The sequence below is a fragment of the Leptonotus elevatus genome, chromosome 8 (assembly GCF_054856555.1).
Source record: "Leptonotus elevatus isolate MCC_2025b chromosome 8, RoL_Lele_1.0, whole genome shotgun sequence".
Lineage (NCBI taxonomy): Eukaryota > Metazoa > Chordata > Actinopteri > Syngnathiformes > Syngnathidae > Leptonotus > Leptonotus elevatus.
The window spans coordinates 17,397,682-17,419,609 of NC_141246.1; the positions used below are offsets into that span (position 1 = coordinate 17,397,682).

The 21,928-nt window shown below is 40.8% G+C and overlaps 2 protein-coding genes and 1 non-coding gene across 10 annotated transcripts in view; all 3 read left to right on the forward strand.

Moving 5' to 3' along the window:
* grk4 (G protein-coupled receptor kinase 4) overlaps positions 1–7,108 on the forward strand; it is a 53,103-nt gene extending 45,995 nt beyond the window's left edge. Inside the window, exons 13-16 of one of the 2 annotated variants that reach the window (XM_086082352.1) lie at positions 1,790–1,927; positions 2,395–2,532; positions 3,602–3,779; positions 4,144–7,108. In XM_086082352.1, the coding sequence (XP_085938478.1) occupies positions 1,790–1,927; positions 2,395–2,532; positions 3,602–3,778 (453 nt within the window). In that variant the 3' untranslated portion in view covers position 3,779; positions 4,144–7,108. The remainder of the gene's footprint in view (positions 1–1,789; positions 1,928–2,394; positions 2,533–3,601; positions 3,780–4,143) is intronic. The other variant, XM_086082351.1, reaches the window with a different exon arrangement.
* Positions 7,109–7,574: 466 nt separating this feature from the next.
* Positions 7,575–21,928, forward strand: part of htt (huntingtin) — a 31,354-nt gene continuing 17,000 nt past the window's right edge. For 5 of the 7 annotated variants that reach the window (XM_086082496.1, XM_086082501.1, XM_086082497.1 and 2 more), the window contains exons 1-33: positions 7,575–7,950; positions 9,555–9,638; positions 9,775–9,895; positions 10,370–10,429; positions 10,567–10,646; positions 10,781–10,919; positions 11,099–11,240; positions 11,326–11,504; positions 11,571–11,775; positions 12,035–12,079; positions 13,269–13,346; positions 13,540–13,943; positions 15,280–15,400; positions 15,486–15,601; positions 15,697–15,808; positions 16,059–16,196; positions 17,047–17,205; positions 17,306–17,403; positions 17,484–17,623; positions 17,721–17,784; positions 17,905–18,002; positions 18,174–18,320; positions 18,438–18,558; positions 18,643–18,788; positions 18,868–19,037; positions 19,208–19,431; positions 19,503–19,629; positions 20,473–20,597; positions 20,666–20,776; positions 20,866–20,943; positions 21,203–21,426; positions 21,549–21,627; positions 21,729–21,890. In XM_086082496.1, coding sequence (XP_085938622.1) covers positions 7,853–7,950; positions 9,555–9,638; positions 9,775–9,895; positions 10,370–10,429; positions 10,567–10,646; positions 10,781–10,919; positions 11,099–11,240; positions 11,326–11,504; positions 11,571–11,775; positions 12,035–12,079; positions 13,269–13,346; positions 13,540–13,943; positions 15,280–15,400; positions 15,486–15,601; positions 15,697–15,808; positions 16,059–16,196; positions 17,047–17,205; positions 17,306–17,403; positions 17,484–17,623; positions 17,721–17,784; positions 17,905–18,002; positions 18,174–18,320; positions 18,438–18,558; positions 18,643–18,788; positions 18,868–19,037; positions 19,208–19,431; positions 19,503–19,629; positions 20,473–20,597; positions 20,666–20,776; positions 20,866–20,943; positions 21,203–21,426; positions 21,549–21,627; positions 21,729–21,890 — 4,395 coding nt within the window. In that variant the 5' untranslated portion in view covers positions 7,575–7,852. The remainder of the gene's footprint in view (positions 7,951–9,554; positions 9,639–9,774; positions 9,896–10,369; positions 10,430–10,566; positions 10,647–10,780; positions 10,920–11,098; positions 11,241–11,325; positions 11,505–11,570; positions 11,776–12,034; positions 12,080–13,268; positions 13,347–13,539; positions 13,944–15,279; positions 15,401–15,485; positions 15,602–15,696; positions 15,809–16,058; positions 16,197–17,046; positions 17,206–17,305; positions 17,404–17,483; positions 17,624–17,720; positions 17,785–17,904; positions 18,003–18,173; positions 18,321–18,437; positions 18,559–18,642; positions 18,789–18,867; positions 19,038–19,207; positions 19,432–19,502; positions 19,630–20,472; positions 20,598–20,665; positions 20,777–20,865; positions 20,944–21,202; positions 21,427–21,548; positions 21,628–21,728; positions 21,891–21,928) is intronic. The other 2 variants (XM_086082500.1, XM_086082503.1) reach the window with 1 other exon arrangement.
* On the forward strand, positions 20,977–21,106 carry LOC147170038 (small Cajal body-specific RNA 14). Its single transcript, XR_015095879.1, has one exon.

Below are 21,928 nucleotides of genomic sequence, written 5' to 3' on the forward strand. Positions count from 1 at the left end.
TCGTTCCGTCTCTCCTACTGTATTTGGGCTCACTTGGTTTGTTTTGCGCTGCCTGACACTCTTGCGCTTCCTTTATAGTGCACCCCGTTGTGATCTGATAAGCCGCACCTTCGTTTTAGCCGCCGGGTCGAATGAAAGTGAAAAAGGTAGCGGCTTGTAGTCCAGAAATTACTGTAATCAGAATGTCGTGTTTTGACTCGAGGGGGCACGTCCAACATATCTTTGTAAAGAACATTTTTGGGTTGACTTCCCCTTTAAAAATAAAATTAATTCTCACCTTGGGGGTAGTGACGGATGTGGTGTAATGCATGGTATTTATTTTGGGCTCAATAAAATAATAATGCTATGTTAGCTAAGCTTTTGCCTCATTTGCAGCAAATTTCCAACAAGCTTGTGGCAATATCGCTTTTAATGACATCAAAAAAGAATAATGGGGTGATTTCATTCATTAACCCACATTCATTATAATTAGTGAGTATTCACATTGTATCAGTATGTATATATGTATATATATATATATATATATATATATATATATATATATATATAGTGTCAATATATACACTACTATCACACAGGTATAGTACAAACTAAATCATGGAGTGCGCCAAAATAGCATACTGTCACTTTTTTGGCATCCTTTCATCATTCTTATGGTATGTACAACAGGCTATCTAAAGAAAGGAGCTACACACATTGCAGTAGTTTGATTAGTCAACAGAGGGTGGATTGCACAATAGAGTGAAATGGATAGAACGCTGAATGTAATTTGAACAAAGCCTGTGTTCTTTTAATAAACTGCCACACACACAAAAAAAGAACACAAACAGCCAGATAACCTTCATTGTTGCCCTTTGTAGACTGTGCTGAATTCAGTCCACCTGACCCTTTTGTATGATGTCACATTGTCACACCGCCCCATACAGATCACGCGGTGTAAACATATTTTACATTAGAGTTTGGCATTACAAACTAGACCGTGAGAAGGTGAGCTGAATTGTAACTGCTGATGTGAATTTCAGCTGATAATAACTAGGAACTACATTTTCAATGCAAATCCGCTCATCTGTGCACCAAGAGGGAGCTAGTGAGCTTATCTGTTTGGGAGCCAGAGCGGATGAGACGTTTATTTTTGTGTCCTGCTGTGGAACATTCTGACCTGAGGTTCAACAGATTAGAAGACTCCCCAGGGGGAGGATGAGTGTGGGGAGAGCAAGAAGAAGAAAGGTTTCTGTAAAAAAAAAAAAAAGAAAGAAAAAAAAGTGGCGTTGAAAGCTGGGGGGGATGGGGAAGTAGTCATGGAAGAGATGAGCTTTTTCTCACTGCTTTTTGAATGATTACGCGATTTGTTGCTTTGAAATGTTGTCATAGGCGAAAAAGATATTCTGGAAACGGCCATTTTAAAATAGTCAGGTGACGTGAGTTAAGAGCAGAAAGCGACGGGGAAACTGGGTGAGAGTAGTGCACTGACAACTAAAACAAAGGTGAACTGGAGAGATGTGGTGAAAAAGTGAGCACGCCACTAAACTGCACTCATCCACTTCACAAGGCCCTCACTGCTGTAGGTGGTGTGGAGGGAATATTACCCGCAAACTCTCAAAGAAACAGCAGCAGTGCGTTCTAATTCGAGTCATGATTGTGTTGCATTAACCCGTGACTACATGAATTACTGTGCATTACTGGTGGACTTTATTAAATTATGTACAGTCAGATACGTGAATTACATGTAAGCCATTTACCATACATGTATGCATTTTAATTTTAAGTGTTTGTTTGTCCTCCCTCCTAGCTGCTGGCTAAAGACCCCAAGAATCGTCTCGGTTGTCTGGGTCGCGGTGCCATAGAGGTCAAGCAGAACTCTATCTTCAGGAACATCAACTTCAAACGATTGGAGGCTAACATGCTCGAACCGCCTTTCAGCCCTGATGTAAGAGCAACCTACTTGCACACACAAAAACCCAAGAAATAAACTATAAGGCCCTCTAAAAGCTGCAAATCATCCTCCATCTTGTCACTACTGCACTTCAGTTACCAGCTCTTTAGCATATCTTCCAATCCTGGTGAGAAACAAGCCTAGGATATGGTTTTATTTTAAATCCAAAGTTGAAACTCACTTGCATGTGAACTTGTGCTGTTCTCCACCGAGAAGCTGTTCACACAGAATTGTTTTTTTTTGCAGTTTTATAAATAGACTGTTCTGAGAGACTAAAACAATATTTGCCAGTACACACTGGTCATCTGTTGCTGGTTAGTAGCCCATATTGACACTGGAATCATATTCCGCATTGATGATTTTGGACTTATTAACATTATCAGAGTCATTTTCCTTTAGCATGGGTTTTAAAATTCCATAGTCTTTTATTTGACCACGTCTCGCCTGCATTTTTCTCTTAGCCTCGGGCCGTGTACTGCAAAGATGTCCTCGACATTGAGCAGTTCTCCACTGTCAAAGGTGTGAACCTTGACCCCACCGATGACGACTTCTACCACAAGTTTGTCACAGGGAGTGTCTCCATCCCGTGGCAGAATGAGGTAACTGCAGGATTGGACACTGGGATGATGTCATTGCCCCCCTCCCCCCAGCTCACTCAGTGCAGTACAGTACACGCCTATCCTTGCGTCAGTGAAGGTTAGAATGTTAGATTTACGCCGACCTGCCATGACATTATGACCACTTGCACAATACTATAAGGATAGTAAGTATAAGCATTGTACCAATGTACTAAGATGGCGCCCACGGACAATAGGTAGCTCACAAGGCTGTTCGTAAAATAGCTCACAAGTGATGGGACATTGTGATTTTATAGGAATGTTGTAGAAGTGACCATTAGAAAATGTGAATACTGGCAGAGATTTATAGAAATAGAGAGTTTTTATATTAATTGTGTCCTTATTATTGTGAGGAATCAGTAACATGATCTTCACAAATATTCATTAATTATTAATAACAATAATATTTATTAAAGGTAACGTGAAAATGTTTTATTTCAGAACTAGACTTTACATCGATCTCATCGGTTGGATCAGGAGAGATTTCATGCAAAATCGATGATCAGCTGTAATGTCTCAATTTGCCTGGTTGATCACTGACTGAGTCATTGATCAGGTCCACAAAAGAAGACATTAGATCAATCAATGTTTAGCAGTATTTTTTTAAATTTTATCCCTGAATGTAGTGTAATCGTTATTTGACTTGAATTAATAGAAATGAAGATAAGGAACATAACAATTGTGCATTCTTTCTTCTAAGCATGAAGCCATTTGTTATATGAAGACAACATTTGTGCGAAAAATGGCGCATTTTGTGTTGTTCCCATGCCATGAGTGAAAAGATGTATGTAAAATTGTAACCAAATCAGAGTAGGTAAAATGATGGCTGGGAAAAAAAAATTCCATTCCATCATGCAGTCAGCGGACCCCTTCCACCACTGTTGGCACTCCCACAAAAGATGCCAGAAAGTGATAATGCACAGATTACTCATATTAATACAGTGGGACGTGAAAATTAACAATGGTGTACAAAACGGAATTGTATTTTTTTGGTGAAATTTGTGCTCATCAAGTGTGCGTCATTCATATTACATCCCCTCTCCTTGTATAGATGATAGAAATGGAGTGCTTCAAAGAAATCAATGTCTATGAGACTGATGGGACATTATGTTCGGACCTGGACATGAACCGGCCTAACCCTCCACCAAAGAGAGGCTTCTTCTACCGCCTGTTTAGAAGAGAGGCAAGTGCTAGTGCTCCGGCAACTCTTCGAGGGGGTGGGGGCTAAGGTACTTCCTCTTTTCCTTCTATCCTTTCTTACCCTGTCAAAAATCAATTAAATGCGACTCATGTGATCTCAGCATTTTTTTTTTAGGTTTAACTTTCAGTATGATCATTTCCAGGCTTCCATTTTCCTCCTTTTTCCTCCCTACTGGGTTAAATTGGACATGTTTCTGTTTGGCTGTTATGCTTTAGAAAATTTCCTTCATGGTTCATTTGCATGGAATTAGCCATTTCCTGAATTCCGTTTTGGCAGCATGGTTTCTGTTTCTGATACCTTTCAAAATGCATTTGTTATTGCTTACCTGTGGGGATTAAAGCTGTTCATATTTATGTAATATATCCCATCATCACATACCTCCTCTCCTTCAGGTCTGTTTTAAGAGCGGTTACAGTGACGACGAGTTCGAGGAGCCCTCTCGACTTTAAACCACTCCCCCCCCCAAAAAAAACAAAAAACAACAACAACCCTAACCCCTCTTTCCCCCTCCCCCTTTGCCGCTGATCTTCACCATAAACTCCAACAGAGTGCAAATCTTAGGAACTCAGTGAATGTTGACCTGTATTTATGAGCTGTATTAAAAGTGTATTATAATTAAAGAAAAAAGTATGAGTTTAAAGATTTTGTACCTTTGTACTTGAATTTATGTCTAGATGTATATTTTCACTAAAGGTTGTATTGTACAAAAAGCCATAAAAGTACCACTTGAATGCATACATGACATTTTCATTTTATTGTCTTTGGGAATGAATATGGATATTGTTTCTTGGGGTAGTTATATATTTTTTTTAAGAAGCACAGTACAATTTGTCTTTAGTTTTCTCAATGTAGCATAAGGCATTTCTTTTTGTTTTAAAATGTGCTGTATGTTTAGCATTGATTTTGCCAATGGCATGTTTTTAGCACACCATATCTCCATTGTCTCATTCACCCTCATGGCTCAGGTACATCGGAATGAATTCTGTCAGCAATTGAGAACAAATCTGTTCATAATTGCTACGTTGCTCAACAGTTTGCCCCCAAAAAGTCCCTCCCGCTCCTCTTGATTAATGGTTAAGTCTGGCCCATGTATACCTCTTCTCAAATTGTGCAGGCCGTTGACAGTATGTTTTGGTATTTGGCCAGTATAGTAGTTCCATGTGCCTGTGCCAACTTGTATCAAGCAAAGATGACATTGATGCTTTTTTTCCCCTAACAATTTTTGGTCAGAATGTGCAACAAAAGGTCCTCTACAGTCTAAAAACTGCAAATTCAAAGGCTCTCAATATTAATAACAGCTAGGAGGCCTTGTTTCCCCTCTGGAGCACATTCCTTCGACTGACGGGTCGACCAATTGCTAACCTTTCTTATTATAATCTGCCTCTCAACACTCTTACTCTTTGTGTTGCTGCCCAGGTGAATTAATTTTAGAGACCTAGAATAATGATGGCGTAATGTGAAAACGCTGACCTGCACCTGACAGTTACTACATCTTGGTAAAACACCTCTGTTGAATGAAATGAACCACCTGTCTGTCAGTAGCTATTAGCCTCGGCACCGAGTCAAGAATAGAGCTTCTGTGCACTAAATCATAAATAGATGGCCATATATCCTACTAGTAGAGAATAAACATCTGTATTCTGTAGTTCAAGGGAACTGTGTTGTAATAGCGGACAATGTTTACTCTTCCATTAAAGACATACAGTAGTATGTTCTCTTTTACAAATGACTGAGGTGCTTTCTTGTGTGGCTAAAGGCAGAAAATGCAGGATTTGAACTCTTCCCAGTTAAAAAAAAATAATATATATATATATATATAGGGGTCTGCTGATTTTGTTGTATTTAGGACTCAGTTTTGGTGCATGTGGTTGCTCTCAAAAGCATTTGAAGTTTGGAGAGGTCCTTTAGAGATGGTCAGTGTAATTTACAACCATCTGTATTTAATGCTGTGAATACTCCGTTTTTACACATTAGCTTACTGTGTGTATATTGCGTCGTATAAAAATTCAGCTTTTAAGTTCAATGCATTGAATCCAATTTGATCTGAATTGATAAGGAGCTCAAATCAGTTTAAGTTCATTTTGTTTCTGCATTTACCCCCCTCATTTCTCACCAATTCGCTAAAAATCAATTGTATGTTCTTTCTAAATTTATAGTTAGTAACCATGGAGGGACTTTTTTGTATGTGCACAGAATTTCTCAAATGACATAATATATGTGACTGTGTACGTATATTACCCCTTCTATTTTGGTATTCTCTTGCGCTATAAAATAAGTCCACCATTGCACATTCCGTTGTGATGATTCAAACGTGCCATGTATCGTTTGCTGTTTTGAGTCATTTTGTTTGTCTTTGTTGCACTCAGGCATGCTCTGAAGCTGACTTTCTTGCCTTTGTACATTTTAGCCTTTTTAGTACTTCTAGCCTCAAAAACTTTGTACATTTAGAACAAAGCTGTACAACTGTCACTTGCTCTCATAGAGAAACTAATGGCTGCACCTACAGTGTCCACCTGCCATGGTCAGTACGCCTCCAGTCCTCCACCCAACATTCTTTGCACTAGAATGTTTTTTGTTTTTTCCCCAGTTAGACCAAAAGAAACAATGAATCAAATGAAATGTGTATTATCTGAAAAATTAAGTGAGGACAGACTGTCTTCTTAGTATGTGCCAATCACAATAATTAAATTAGTGATACTAGATCTTTTTTTAAACCCTTCTCATGCATCCTTCCGTCCATTGTGAGATAAATTCCTTCACATACAGAAACTTTAAACTGCTCAAAGGTTTTGAATGTCCGCACTAAGTGCATTGTAATGCCTGTTTTAAAGAAATACATATGTTTTATTACACACGCATGTATTGGTTTGTAATACATCAGGTTCCTTGTATATGTAAATGATGACTTTTTAGTGCCAACATATCGCTGGTATCTGAGGACAGTTTAAAATGACAAGGTGACCCGTAGAGACGGCCTTGTTTGAGTATGTTGAATGCATTCCTTCTATGATTGGGATTAAGCCCTTCCAAACTAGGATCAGCCTCAGCAGGTAACACCTGAGCGAGAGATCCTCAATTCTTTGGTGTCACTTGGGTCTAGTCAATATAAGCCTGGAGAACCACTTGGGTGGTTTCTCATTCTGTTAGTGTAAAGGTATTTAAAGGAACGCTTTACTTGTATTGCAACAGGGCCTGAGACGTTTTTGTTTTTCCTTTTCCCCCTTTTGTACCTGTACAGTCATGTTGTTCAACCACTGCAGTCATTGTTAATTCTTGTACAAGTTGTATCACTGGTTGTTGTATCATACCTTACATTTGTAATTATGAAACAATACACTGCCATTTGTATAAAATTCACCTGTGTCCTGCCTTGTGTGTTATTTTCCATTATTAAAGTGGTGTGACCGTGTGAGAGGGGCATGTTATCAGTAGTCATTTGTTTGGCTTGGAATAAAATGACCTTGAATTGAACAAATTGGGTAAATCAGAACCAAGCAGTCTCAGATATCCTATGAAATAATGTCATTCTGCCATAGGCCATTACTGCATAAATGCGTAAACGTGACGGTCATGCGTTTGACTCCCACTGCTCTCGAAATTAAAGCCCAAATGGTTTTGTTTTAGCAAAACATCGTCGTTTTCTTTGGTTTAGCTTTTTAGTTAAAATATATTATTTTGAATTGAAATTGCTGCAAACCGTAATCGATATGCATAGCGCTTTCCCGTGACCGAAGGATCTATTTGTGATTGGTTAATGGCCACACAACTGTAATTTGATTGGTCGGTGAGTCTGCTATCGTCCTATTCTCAACAAGCTGTCACATTTGCCACTTCCTGGTCTGATTTCTGCGGGTACGCATAGCTGCTTAAAATATGGCAATTCAAGTAATATTTTCCTTGGTAAGGTACGTTATTGTAACGTGATCATAGACATTTCGGACCGTAGGTTGAGAGCAGAGAGCCTTGCGGTCGTTGTAGCAAGCTGCGTTGGTGGCGCGCTGCTGCACTACGCACCGCTTGCTCTCCGTGTGCTAAAGCTAGTTAGCTCGTAATTGTAAATATTAGCAAGCCAGGCCAGATTTATTTCTGTGTTCTGCAAAAATGGCCACCATGGAGAAACTAATGAAGGCCTTTGAATCGCTGAAGTCATTCCAGCAGCAGCAGGGACCACCGACCGCCGAGGAGCTTGTCCAGAGACAGTAAGTGTTTTTTGTTTTTGTTTTTTTAAGCCAACCTTGTTAGCTTAGCAAGCTAACAACCAAACTAGACAGTTTAGCTAGTGCACGAGTCCTGGAAATGAAAATTGCAGTCATACTAAATATACACAATTTTCTGTTGATGCGCATGTTGACAGATCTTAACCAGTTTAGACCTATGGAGTTGTAAAATTATTTAATTATAGCCCATTGTAATCGCCCTCAAGTGGAAATCCTGCAGTACAGTACTGCATGCTATTGCCACAGACTAATGGACTGTACTTTTGTCATAGTAGCAATCTGATTGGTCTGGGGACGGGTTAACGAGTTGACTGAATGCGATCACTGTGGATTGTTAGACTTAACAGTGCCTTGCAAAAAGTATTTATAGCCCATTTAGACATTTTGTCATGGTACAGCCAGGAACGTAAATACATTTTATTGGGATGTCATGTGGTAGACCAACACACAGCGGCATATAATTGCGAGGTGGAAAGAAAATGATGCATGTTTTAAAAAAAATTAGTCATACAGCCTCCTTTATTTACTCCGCTGCCCCAAAGTAAAATGCTGTGCAACCAAATGCCCTCAGATGATGTCACATAAGTAGTGTGTAATAAAATGACTATAAATGCAGATGTTCTGTGAATATCTCAAAGGTTTGTTAGAGAACATTAGTGAATCAACAGCACCACAAAGCAAATGGAGAACACCAGACTGCAAACCTTCTATGAACTATTCGTCCATTCAGACTGACTGTCCGGGCAGAGAAAGCATTCTAGTGAGAAGCATCCAAGAGGCTCATCATGGTAACACTGGAGGAGCTGCGTAGATCAGCTCGTGAGGAATCGGTCCACAGGAGACCCATTTGTTGTGCATGCAACAAATTTGGCCTTTTATGGAAGAGTTGCAAGAAGAAAAGTCCCATTTGTCGTTTGTCAAAAGCCATGTTGGGGACAGGAAATGTGGAAGAAAGAATTCTGATCAGAGGGAAGCAAAATTGAAGTGCTTGGCCAGTACACGTCATGTGTGGTGGAAATGTAACTTTATACATCGCAGTGAATACACCATCTCCATTCCCCACTGTAAAACATCGGGTGGCTGCATCATACATTGGGGTTGATTTCCTTCAGCCGGGACAGGGAAATAACGTTGGTCTTCTTGAGTTGATGGGAAGCTGGATGGAGCCAAATATAGGGTAAACCTGTTGAACTTGAGCATAGGGTAGAGGCTCACTATCTGGCGACACACCGACCCTAAACATAAAGCCAGAGCTAAAATGGAATGATTTGGATCAAAGTATATTAATGTGATGGAATAGGCCAGTCTAAATCCAGACCTAAACTCCACTTAAAATCTGAGGGAGGACTTGAGAATTGCTGCTCTCAGATGCGCTCTATCTAATCAGACTGAGCTATTTTGCAATAACATTGGGAAGATAAAGACGTGGTCTTTCCAAGTCTTCCAGCTATAATTGTAATGCATTTGAAATAACTTAGATGATTTGAGATGAGTTTCCGGTGTATTTTTACATCTGTAAAGTCTGTTGATTTTATTTATTTTTTTATAACCGCATTATACATAATTCTTCTTATCTCCCATCACAGGAAAAAGGAGCAGGCCACAACAAAAAAAGACAGAGTTACACACTGCTTGACAATATGTGAAAACATAGTGGCACAATCTCTCAGGTGGGTCTCGCTACAGTATCAATTATGAAACTTTGGGCCATTAATTCTCATCATTTGAATAGTACTTCAGAAATTATTTTGTGTCTGCATCTGTGTATATAGTAACGTTTCCCCTCTGTCGTTCTGCTTGGAGCAGAACATCTCCGGAGTTCCAGAAATTGCTGGGCATCGCCATGGAAATGTTCCTGCTCTGCAGTGACGACAGCGAATCAGACGTCCGAATGGTAGCCGATGAGTGCCTGAACAAAATAATCAAAGTGAGTGAAAAGTAGTCGTCCTTATTCTTCCTACTTATATTTTTAGAATTAAAACACTTTATTCAGTTGGTGAAGTCAGTCAATTGTCATTTGCAAACAATTATATCAACCAACCAGTAAGTATGAAATTAGCAACATAAACATACAGGGACACAGAGTTTTGTGGGGAATATATTTATTTCCATTTTGTGCACTTATAACTCTAATAGCAATATTGACATACTTTAAGTTTTGTAAATATGTGTCATATATGTCGATTTGTGTATAAAAATATAATTGAAAAAATACAGAATGTGCCTGCAGCACATGAAATTCTGGTTTGATTTGTAATGTACAGTTTTTGATTATTTATTTATTTTCATCCTCATTTGCATCTTGTCTTCATGCTATATTATTTTGTGACAATTACATATATAACCTGACTTTTTACACTGTAGTTTTGAGGATTAAAATAAATGTGTTGCACTCCTTTAGGCACTGATGGACTCTAATCTGCCTCGGCTGCAGCTTGAGCTGTATAAAGAAATTAAAAAGGTAATTTTCTTTTCAGCACTTTTGCTGATGAAAACCACATGACAGGTTTGTTGTCACGAATGTACAATTATTTGTAAGTTATTTGTCTGATTGTTGAGGTGGTGATGATGATGATGAATGCACTTGTCTTCCTGTAGAATGGTGCCTCTCGGAGTTTGAGAGCAGCTTTGTGGAGGTTTGCTGAGCTTGCACACCTCATTAGACCTCAGAAATGCAGGTAGACACAATATTCCTTTGGATAGTAATTTATTGACTCATAACAGGGCTTAGTCATGAATTAGGCTTTAAAAAAAGCATTTTTCGATTCTAACCATCTAATGAGTCTTCTCATTCTTTTCCCTTGAAACGCAGACCCTATTTGGTCAACCTTTTGCCGTGCCTGACCAGAATCACCAAGCGGCAGGAGGAAACTGTGCAGGAGACCCTGGCTTCAGCCATGCCTAAGATCATGGCCGCCTTGGGACACTTTGCCAATGATGGCGAGATCAAGGTGTCCTCTCAGAAGTCTGATAGTTGACTTGAACTGTTTGTTTTGCCTTTTGTGTGAATTTGGTTGGTCTTGCCTTTCCCTCTTAATTAGTTTTTTCTCTGCCTCAGCTTCTGATTGAACTAAAATGATCATCTCTTCACTCGTTAATAATAAATTGCCAATACTCAATGTTGTCTCAGGTCCTGTTGAAGTCATTTGTTGCCAACCTGAAGTCCAGCTCCCCCACCATCAGAAGGACAGCCGCCAGCTCGGCCGTTAGTGTGTGCCAACACTCAAGGCGCGCCACATACTTTTACACATGGCTCCTTAATGTGCTGCTGGGTAGGACGACATACTATATACAGGCGACAGTGTTTGTCGGCCAATTTGGCACTCCTCATGCAATGACATTGTTGGTGACCTTTAGGTCTGGTGGTACCAGTTGATGAGGAACATCTCAGCCATCTCATCCTCGGGGTGCTTTTAACCCTGCGCTACCTGATGCCTCTGCTGCAGCAGCAGGTCAACACCACAAGTCTCAAAGGAAGCTTTGGAGTCACGAAGAAGGAGGCTGATGTGCAACCGACACCAGAGCAGCTGCTACAGGTAAAAATTCGATCTCAAATGCGTTTTGCTTTATAATTTCATGTTTGAATTTCTGTGTGCCTGCAGGTGTATGAGCTGACTTTACACTACACGCAGCACTGGGACCACAATGTGGTGACGGCATCTCTGGAGCTGTTGCAACAAATGTTAAGGACTCCGCCACCAGAGCTTTTGCACATGCTCATAAATGTAGGCGCCATTCCACATGCCACCGTGTTTCGCCAGGATACTGAAAGTCGTGCGCGCTCTGGCAGCATCCTGGAGTTCATTGGTAAATACACCTGTCTGGACTGCAATGACACACATTCCCCTCTAGAACTGTTTAACATTGGACTCACATTTGATTCTGGTAGTCTGTCATTGACTAACCCATACTTAAGAGTAATTTGTTCTTAATTACTGGGCGCCAGCCTTTTCCTTTTGTTTCCTACTCATCCATTTTGTGGTTTCTTCTATAAGTCTTTGGAGCACTCTATTGCTTTTCTCCTCTTCACCTCCTGTTTGTGCCTCCTGTTTCCTGTCCATTTCAGCAGGAGGGTCTTCCTGCAGTCCACTCCTTCTTAGGAAACAGAGAGGTGACTGGTCTACTTTTTGTCCTGCTATCCTTTTCCTTCTGAATGTTGCAAGTGTGGGTCAAATTAACTCATTTGCTCCTAAAAACGTATAAATAACGTTTTAAGTGGTGTAGTAAAATGTTTTAATTGTCCCAAAGATGTATTTATATGTTTAAAAAAAAAAAAGAAGAAGTTTTTTTATGCTGGAGCAGTGCTGGCCAAGTTTGGTCCTCGAGAGCCACTATCCAGCCTCTTTTCCATGTCTCCCTCTTTCAGCGCAGCCGAATGTAATTATCAGCTCATCAGCAAGCTGTGCAGAAGCCTGATGACAATCTTGATCATGAATCAGGTGTGTTTGTGGAGAGAAACATGGAAAACAGGCTGGCTAGGGGCTCTCGAGGACTGAACGTGGCCTCTCAACTACACAAAACGGTTGAAGCAATGCTAGTTATTACACAAACAGCCAGCAGGTGGCAGAAGAGTAGAAGAGATCAACCAGGGCCATGTCGAAAACAAGCTGATTTACCCACAGTTCAAAGCAGATTTTTAAATAATGATGAAACTTAGCTATATTCTAATTAATGCTAATTGCTGCAAAACGGAAACAGATAGAAATATACTTTTTTATCCTGATGAAAGAAAAGACTCTAATCTTTCTTTTGGTAGGTTCCATGTTTTTATCGCAATAGAACACAATATTCTGTGGGCCTTGCAAAATCTGTCAAAATCCAGTAAAACAGCTGGAAGCGAACTGATTTCATTTTCAGTCAACAGCAGGCAGCAAATTCATATTCCTCAAACACAATATTAATCATAGTACCATGTTTAGGCTAGTGGGGGGTGCATTAAACATATTATCGTAAAGAAATTTTTTGGGTTAAGACTTCTTTAATGAAGGAACTTTTTGTCAATGCGGTAGCTCATGTTGTTTTTCTGCCCCATATCGTTATTGATATTCATTAGTTTATATTCAAGAACCTATATATTGTAGTACTTGCTGTACATTGTTTTTTTTTCTTCGGCATTTGCTAAAAATGGCCTCCAAAAAATCCAACAAGACGAATCTGTGTTTTCATAATTCCCACAATGCACACATAAGTCCACCAGAGGGCAGAAGACACGGGATCTGAATTTCAACACTCACGCTCCAATACCAACATTTTCAGTATTTGATTGTTTTTCTTCGTGACCTTCCATCTGTTGTTTCCAGGCAAAATGCTTTCAGGGGAGGAGGAGGGATTGGAAGATGATTCTGAAAAGACTGACGTTACTACTGGCACTTTCACAGGTGCGGTCATCCTGTTACTTTTGTGCATTATCTTTCAATGTTTACTGTACAGACCTTTTGCAGAGGACCAATGCTACAGAATGTATATTTTTACTAGCTAGCCATGTCCTTAGACATGTTAACGAGCTTATGCCACTAAAGCATTATGCACCTTAACAGTAGCATGATTATTTTATGTCTTTATTTTCTCCAGCATCTGTTGTCGGTGCTGATATCTCCACGGCAGCCCAGGTGGACATCATCACCGAACAGCCGCGCTCCTCCCAGCATACGTTGCAGCCCGGTGACTCTGTGGACTTGAGCGCCTCCTCGGACCAAGGCGGGGGTGGAGGCGGGACATCTGCCTCAGATACTCCTGATTCACCCAACGAAAATGAGGAGGAGATGTTGAGTCGGAGCTCAAGCGGTGGGGCTAATGTTACACCCGAGACGGCTGACTACACTACACCAGAGAACGCCACACCAGATGGAGGGCCCTTAATTGAAGGCGGGTCACTCCTAAGTACCAATGATGGCTCACTCCCGCCCAGTGACTCCTCTCAGACAACCACGGAAGGGCCGGATTCAGCTGTCACCCCCTCAGATGTTGCAGAGCTGGTCAGTCTGATTGATGTGTATTTGTACTGCATGCGGGACACTGAGACTAATTCTTTGTCAATGTTGAGATTTTCTCTAAGCTGACAGTGCAGCATCGTTTCATGTCTATTAGCTGAATAGCTGTTTTAAATTTTTAACTTAAATTTTTTATTTAACTTAAATTAATTGACTTTAAAGTCATCATCTTTTCCCCTCCAGATTTGTTTACTAGGGGTGGGAATCTTTGAATGTCTCACGATTCGATTCGATTCCGATTTTTGGGCCTGCGATTTGATTCAGAATCGATTTTCGATTAAGAAAGATTTTTTATTTCAAATGATTTGATTGACAATTATTTTTGCTTCAATCTATAGATGTGCAAGGAATTGTACTGATCTACTCCACTCTGACTCGCTAATGCTAATTAGCGCGCTACTCGCGGTACTTTTATCACTCAAAAGAACGACTCCACACTGCAAAAAAACAAATTTTATTGGAATAACTTGATCGAGACTTTTTCCTTCTACTCTCTAATGTGGCTACAACTTAACAGTGTATTAGACCACGTTGAACCACACTGCCCCTCAGTGGCCAAACCGGGTACAACATGAACAGCTCTCCAAATAAAGGCACACACAGACAAAGGCAAGACAGTATAAAATAATTTAAATAAATAGATTTTGGGACATCTAAAATCGATTCTGAATCGTACTAAATGAGAATCCATTTTTTGGGCACACCCTTAATGTTTATCCATGAATATCCAAGAGGTGCCTATAGGCTACCGTTAAATCAAAAACCAAATACACCAACAAAAGCCATTATTGATTGTACCCGACTCATCACCCTGCATTGTTCTTAAGTTCATGTGGCGCAAAAAAACATGTTGATGTTTTGGAAAGCCATGTTAAATGTAGCTGGCATTGATCTAAAAGTCAAACAGCTTGGGGACCAAAAGCTTGATCTTCCTTTAGTTTATTGTGGTAGCCCAAGTTGACTAGGGGTCTCAAGGTCGTGCATTCCTCCCTGTTTCACGTTGATTTTCTGTACAATGTGCTGAGCCAAGTGGTGAAACAATTCAGAGTATTTGTTGAATTGATACTGAATTGGGAGGGGAATTTTGTGAGGCATCGATTAATCAATATCTGCCAGTAAAGATGATTCTGATTCTATTTCTGCCCATTCTGAATACTACTTTACAGTTGCAACAGAGAGACAGCTGTCCAATCGTTACTAGCTCGGTTGGAGGGTTTCTTGTTGGTCAAATTGCTCACATTCCGAATGGCTGCAGTTATTCTTCTGGTGTGATTGGTTGCATTTCATAGTGTAATTTACTGAAAAGGTTTTACTTCAAAAGGTGCTGGACGGCAGTGAGAGCCAGTACTCTGGGATGCAGATCGGAACTCTGCAGGATGAAGATGATGAAGCACCAGCACCTTCATCCCAAGAGGAAATCTCTTTTCTCCCATCGGCACTGGGTATATTATATTATAAGCGCACACACACATAAATGCCTAAAGAAATGATTCGAGGATTGTTGTCACTGTGGGTGTTTGTGCGCAGCTTTGAGCAAACCACATCTCTTCGGCCAAAAGGGTCACAATCGGCAGAGTTCTGACAGCAGTGTAGACCGCTTCATCCCAAAGGAGGAACCCACAGAAATCGAAGCTGACAGCAAGGTAACTTGACACTGTTCATGTCACGTTTGTCTTTCACAATGTAAGTGAAAGTAAAATAATATTTCATTTGATACATGTACTTTATGCCTCGTCAGCCATCAAGTATAAATGGTCCGATTGGACATTATACAGACCAGGGTGCGGAGCCCCTCGTGCACTGTGTCAGGCTTCTTGCAGCTTCTTTCCTATTGACAGGACAAAAGAATGGTGAGTAAAAAAATAATAGATGAACCCTGGAAAGGTCCGGGATACAAAATGTGCGGCACGTGGACCCGAAATGAAAATGTTCAATGCATGCACAGTGCTCCGTGTGTCTTGGCGAATTAAAGCACATTGCCTGATTATGTCCATACCATGCTCAAAAGAGCTCTCAGCAGACCTATGATTAAGAAAGAAGAACCACCCACCTAACACTCCTCCTCTCCTCAATAGATTTTGTTTGTGTTTGTATCACCAGGTGTGATCCCTGACAAGGAGGTACGAGTGAGTGTAAAGGCCCTGGCGGTCAGTTGCATTGGAGCAGCTGGGGCACTGCTTCCTGAAGCCTTCTTTAATTCCCTCTACCTGGAGCCGCTGGACGGCATTCCAGTGGAAGGTAAAGAAGTATATTGCATAAGTATTTTTCACCGAGTTTGAATCCCATTCAAGCTAAAATTGTGTTAATGGGCTTAGTGTCTCCAAATATAACTCACTAGAACTGCCTCTGTACACACCCTCTCAGTGCTAATCAGAGATACAATCAGGCTGACAGTGAAAATGCCTGTATGTACTAATTACGGGTTATTAAAGGGATACTTGACTCATTGCGTCATTTTCTAAAGTAAGAGGATATTTTGTCTATAATTGTGATAACTTCATTATTTATCATGAACAATTAATACCTTTAAAGACAGATTATGCCACTTGCAGTCCACTGAAGATGACATCACCTGAGCTGAGGAAACAGGTAACCACCAATCATGGCTCAGTTTGCTGACCAAACCCAGAAAACAGGTGATTGGTCGTTAACTATTTCCTCAGCACAGGTGATGTCATCTTCAGTTGACAGCAAGTGGAAAATGTGTTTTCAAAGGTATTAACTCATTGAATACCAGCCATTTTCATTAGAGCAACCCCCTTCAATACCTGCCGTTTTACTAGATTTTGACTGATCTTGCAAAGCCTACAGAATATTGCTATATAAACATGAAACATACCAAAAGAAAGATTAGACTGTATAGCTAAGTTTTGTTGAAATTCCAATTCCCCAGAAAAAACCCCGTAGAAAACGAGCTCTTTGTCAAGCACAACTTCGACTTTAACACTACTATTTTTTCTTATTGGATGATAATGAAATGTCATCTAAGACAGAGCAGTCAATTGCAGACAAAGACCCGAATGAATGAGAATATCCACAAGCACCAAGTTCAGCCTTTGAGCCCTCCTCCCTTACGATGTCTTTCCAGAGCAGCAGTATGTCAGTGACGTGCTGGGCCTAATTCATCACGGAGACCCACAGATTCGAGGTGCCACAGCCATCCTCTGTGCAGCCATTATTCAGGCTGCACTCACTAAAACCCGTTACAACATACACACCTGGCTGGCCAGTGTGCAGAGCGCAACAGGTCAGTGTGTTTGTGCATTGTTATTCCTTGGTGCTGATGTATGATGGCACTCAGAGAACTGTTTAAAATTTGTCATCACTAGTCAGCTAATCCTTTTCAGGTAACCCTTTGTCCCTGGTGGACTTGGTGCCGTTGCTGAGAGACTCTCTAAAAGATGAATCTTCCGTAACCTGCAAGATGGCTTGCTTTGCAGTCAGGGTAAGTTTCTGTGTGTCCATGTGTGTAGTGCTGAACCATATTATTATTATTATTATTATTTTTAAACACGTGTTTTTCAGCACTGCCTCATGACCGTATGCAGTAGTACACTAAGCGATCGGGGCCTGCAGTTGGTGATCGACCTGCTGGCCCTGACAGACTCATCCTACTGGCTTGTCCGCACTGAACTGTTGGAGACCCTGGCGGAGATGGATTTTCGGCAAGTGTTTTTGATTTTTTTTGGGGGGTCTTAATTAAAATAAGTGTTTTAAAGAGGAAAATAACCTGAAATATAATTTTTCCCACTGTCCTTCTAGGTTAGTCAATTTCCTAGAGAGGAAGACTGCAACTTTGCACAAAGGCGATCATCACTATACTGGGGTATTTTTTTTAGATATTCCTTTTTCTGCTTTACTTGTACTATGCAAAGTTGTTTTTCTTTGTAGATTTATAAGTTGGAAGTAGTCCTCTAATGTGTCTTTATTTTTGTCTTCATGTTAGCGTCTTCGACTGCAGGACCGGGTTCTAAATATAGTTATTCGTCTGTTGGGTGATGATGACCCGAGAGTCCGCCATGTGGCAGCTTCTGCTGTCAGCAGGTATGCTTTTACTTGTACTATTGACTCATTAATATTTTCTCTCTAAATGTTGTCACTTGCCTTAATTCAATGCTATTTAAATGTTTCACAATCCTTGTTGCTGGCTGTATACGCAAGATAGAGGATTTGATTAAATGTTTCCCTTGATCATGTCCCCACTTCATCCATCAGGCTCGTATCGAGATTGTTTTATGACTGTGACCAGGGCCAAACAGACCCTGTTGTCGCTATTGCCCGAGACCAGAGTACAGTTTACCTGCAGCTGCTGATGCATGAGGCACAACCCCCCTCACAATTCACAGTGAGCACCATTACAAGGTAACCATAGATCTGCCACATAGATGCAAGCGATGTTTTGCTGAAGTCCATCGTATTCATTTGTATCCATTGTAACCTGCAGCTTATTACAAAATCCAGCTATTTTCTGTCTAACAGGACTTATCGGGGTTTTAATCTATCAAACACGGTGTCCGACGTCACAGTGGAAAACAACTTGTCTCGAGTAGTGACCGCTATCTCCCATGCTTTCACCTCCTCTACCTCGAAGGCCCTGACTGTAAGCTTTCACATGCGTAGATAGATACTCTTAAATATTTTAACAACTCAAAATGTCATTTGTCATATCTTTTTTTTCTTTAAGTTTGGCTGCTGTGAGGCACTGTGTCTCCTGGCGTCAAATTTCCCAGTGTGTACGTGGAGCACAGGCTGGCACTGTGGCTACGTTCACTCCATTAGTTCAGTTTCATCTCGAGCCACTCTGAACCGCAGCAGGGGCAGGGCTTTAAGGTTTGTGAACATGCATGTCCACAAAGCATTTTCCTCTTATATGTTTCTGATGATTTTTTTGGGGGGTATTCTGATTTAGTCTGCCCCAGCCCAGCAGTACTCCAAACTCCTCCGCACCTGATGTGGAGCAAAAGACCCTAACAGTGGGTATGGCCAACATGGTGCTTTCCTTGTTGTCATCTGCCTGGTTCCCACTTGACCTCTCTGCACACCAGGATGCCTTGTTGCTAGCTGGCAACCTGCTTGCCGGTCAGTAATGCATTCAAATCACAAAGCTTATACTATATGACTTCAAATTTTTCCAAAAATGCATATTTGTTGTGCAAACACAAAGATCAACTGTATTTGTGTGTGTGTCGCAGCTAGTGTACATTAATGGGTAGTATTAAATAATTTACAATTCACCTTCTTAATTTAAGCGGTGGCTCCTAAATGCATGCGCAACCCCTGGGCTGGAGAGGAAGAAGGTAGCAGTGGCAGTTCTTATCCTAGTGGAGGTCCAAATAAGATGGAAGAACCCTGGGCAGCATTGTCAGAGCGCTCCATGGTGACAATGGTGGACCAGCTTTTTTTCCACCTTCTGAAAGTTCTCAACATCTGTGCCCATGTGCTGGATGACACTCCCCCAGGACCAGCAGTTAAGGTTCGAATTTCGTCTCTGGAGATAACTTCCTTTCAAGTGACTGAATTGTTTTATACCTTCTCTTCCTGCAGGCCACACTGCCTTCCCTGACCAACACACCCTCACTCAGTCCCATTCGCAGGAAGGGCAAAGAGAAGGAGGCTGCTGATCCCAGTGCTGTGCCTTTGAGCCCAAAGAAAAGCAATGAAATCAACGCAGGTACGCAACACACAAACAAACAATCCTCCTTCATGCACTGTAAACACTAGTGATAGACAGATGTTTTTTTCAGGGCCAATATAGATTATTAGTAGTCCAGGAACCGATATTTCAAGGCAAAATTAATTTGCAGTAAAAGAGAAAGTATTAGCGCCCAAAAAAAAGAAAATACATTTGTTAGGCTGCTGTGTCAAGTTTGTTAAAACAGCTTTTAAAAATTTCAACACTTTGAAGGTTTTTCTTTTAATTTTAAATATATAAAGAACTGACAGCTTTGTTTAAAAAATGATTTTAAAAAATTGCAGGGAGCTTCCCAGGTCATCACCAAAACTAAGTACTAAGTAAATAGTTCCCTAAAATGTTCTACTGTCAATAAAGTTTTCCAAAATTTTAACATAATTTCTTAATTTTAACAAAATCTTTCATTAAAAAAAAAAGTGTTTGGGAGTTTCCAGTGTCAGCATCATCTTTTATAAAGTAAAGTGGAAATTTTAATAATACAATAAATACAATAAATCTGATCTTTATCTCACTAAGCGACAAATGCATGCGAATGTAGCTAATTTTGGGGTTTAGTCAGGGTTTGTAAAAGATTTCAAAAGATATTTGCGGACAGTGAAAATTTGTCTGAACATGTTCAAAATGTCTTTGCAACAAGTAAAATGTCTGTGAACATCTTACAAATCCTGATGAAAAGCCCAAATTTGCTACGTTCGCAAGCATTCACCGCTCAGTGAGATGCCAGCTTTATCGGCTTTCAGATTCATGAAAAAGGCTGATAATCGGTCTATCTCTCACAAACACTAAAGTTGTGGGGTTTTTTGTGTGTGTTTGGGGGAGCAGGCAGAGCTGCTGACAGCACAAGTGGAACAACAGTCAACAAGTCTAATACTCTTGGCAACTTCTACAACTTGCCACCCTACCTCAAGCTCTACGATGTCCTCAAAGCAACTCATGCCAACTATAAGGTATATAACTTTAAAATTACTCATTGACATACCAGAAACGTGATTGTTATTTGCACTGTTTCTCTTAGGTGACGTTGGACCTTCACAGTAGCCACGAGAAGTTTGGCGGCTTCCTTCGTGCTGCCTTGGATGTTCTTTCTCAACTGCTTGAACTGGCCACACTTCATGACATCAGCAAAGTATTTTTCTTGAAGCTGACCTGATTTTTACATTACTGAACTCTTTGGAATACATTTCAGATGAACTTTTTCTCCCCCCTCCTATGTAGTGTGTGGAGGAAATTTTAGGCTATCTCAAGTCCTGCTTCTCGCGAGAACCTACCATGGCTACTGTTTGTGTTCAGCAGGTGAGTTTGCGGTGTAGCTATACTTGATTGTGTGTGGATGTCGTCATATGGTTGCACCACTGAGCAGTGTGTTGCCACTAGAGACTCCACATAGAATAAGGCTGGATCCTGCCGACAGGGCCTGTAAAGACGTTGGGTTCCCTGTGCGATGGTTCCATACATTCTATAATCCACTTTAAAATGATAGAATTGGAAATTTGCAAGAACAACCTAACAAAAGCATTCCATTCCTTACTTTATGTAATCTGTTCTCCTTTAGTTGTTAAAGACACTGTTTGGAACCAACTTGGCATCCCAGTATGAAGGTGTCCTGAGTGGACCCAGCCGTGCCCAAGGCAAGGTGCTCCGGCTTGGCTCGTCTAGCCTGAGGCCAGGCCTGTACCACTACTGTTTCATGGCACCATACACACACTTCACACAGGCTCTGGCTGATGCCAGTCTCCGTAACATGGTGCAGGCTGAGCAAGAGCAGGATGCCTCGGGGTGGGTTGAAACATACAGACCTGATGCAGGAAAATGAATTATATTATTATTTTTTGTCTGTGGGCCAAATCTGTAGCATCAAGGATGCCTTATGAATTTGTGGCTTCTTTGTCCACTTCCAGATGGTTTGATGTGATGCAGAAAGCATCAAATCAACTACGGTCGAACATTGCAAATGCAACACGCCACAGAGGTGACAAGGTAGTAGTTGGATCATATATCGTTAAAATTACCCTGAGACACCGTCTAGTTGTATTTTTTATATTTTTTTATATGCTGCTGTTCTGAAATTGTCTTTGCAGAATGCCATCCACAACCACATCCGTCTCTTTGAGCCGCTTGTGATTAAAGCTTTAAAGCAGTACACAACCAGCACCTCTGTGGCTCTGCAGAGACAAGTTCTGGACCTTCTGGCACAACTTGTGCAGCTCAGAGTCAACTACTGCCTGCTGGACTCTGATCAGGTTCAACAGACAAATCTCAATTTAGTGCCGTGGGTTAT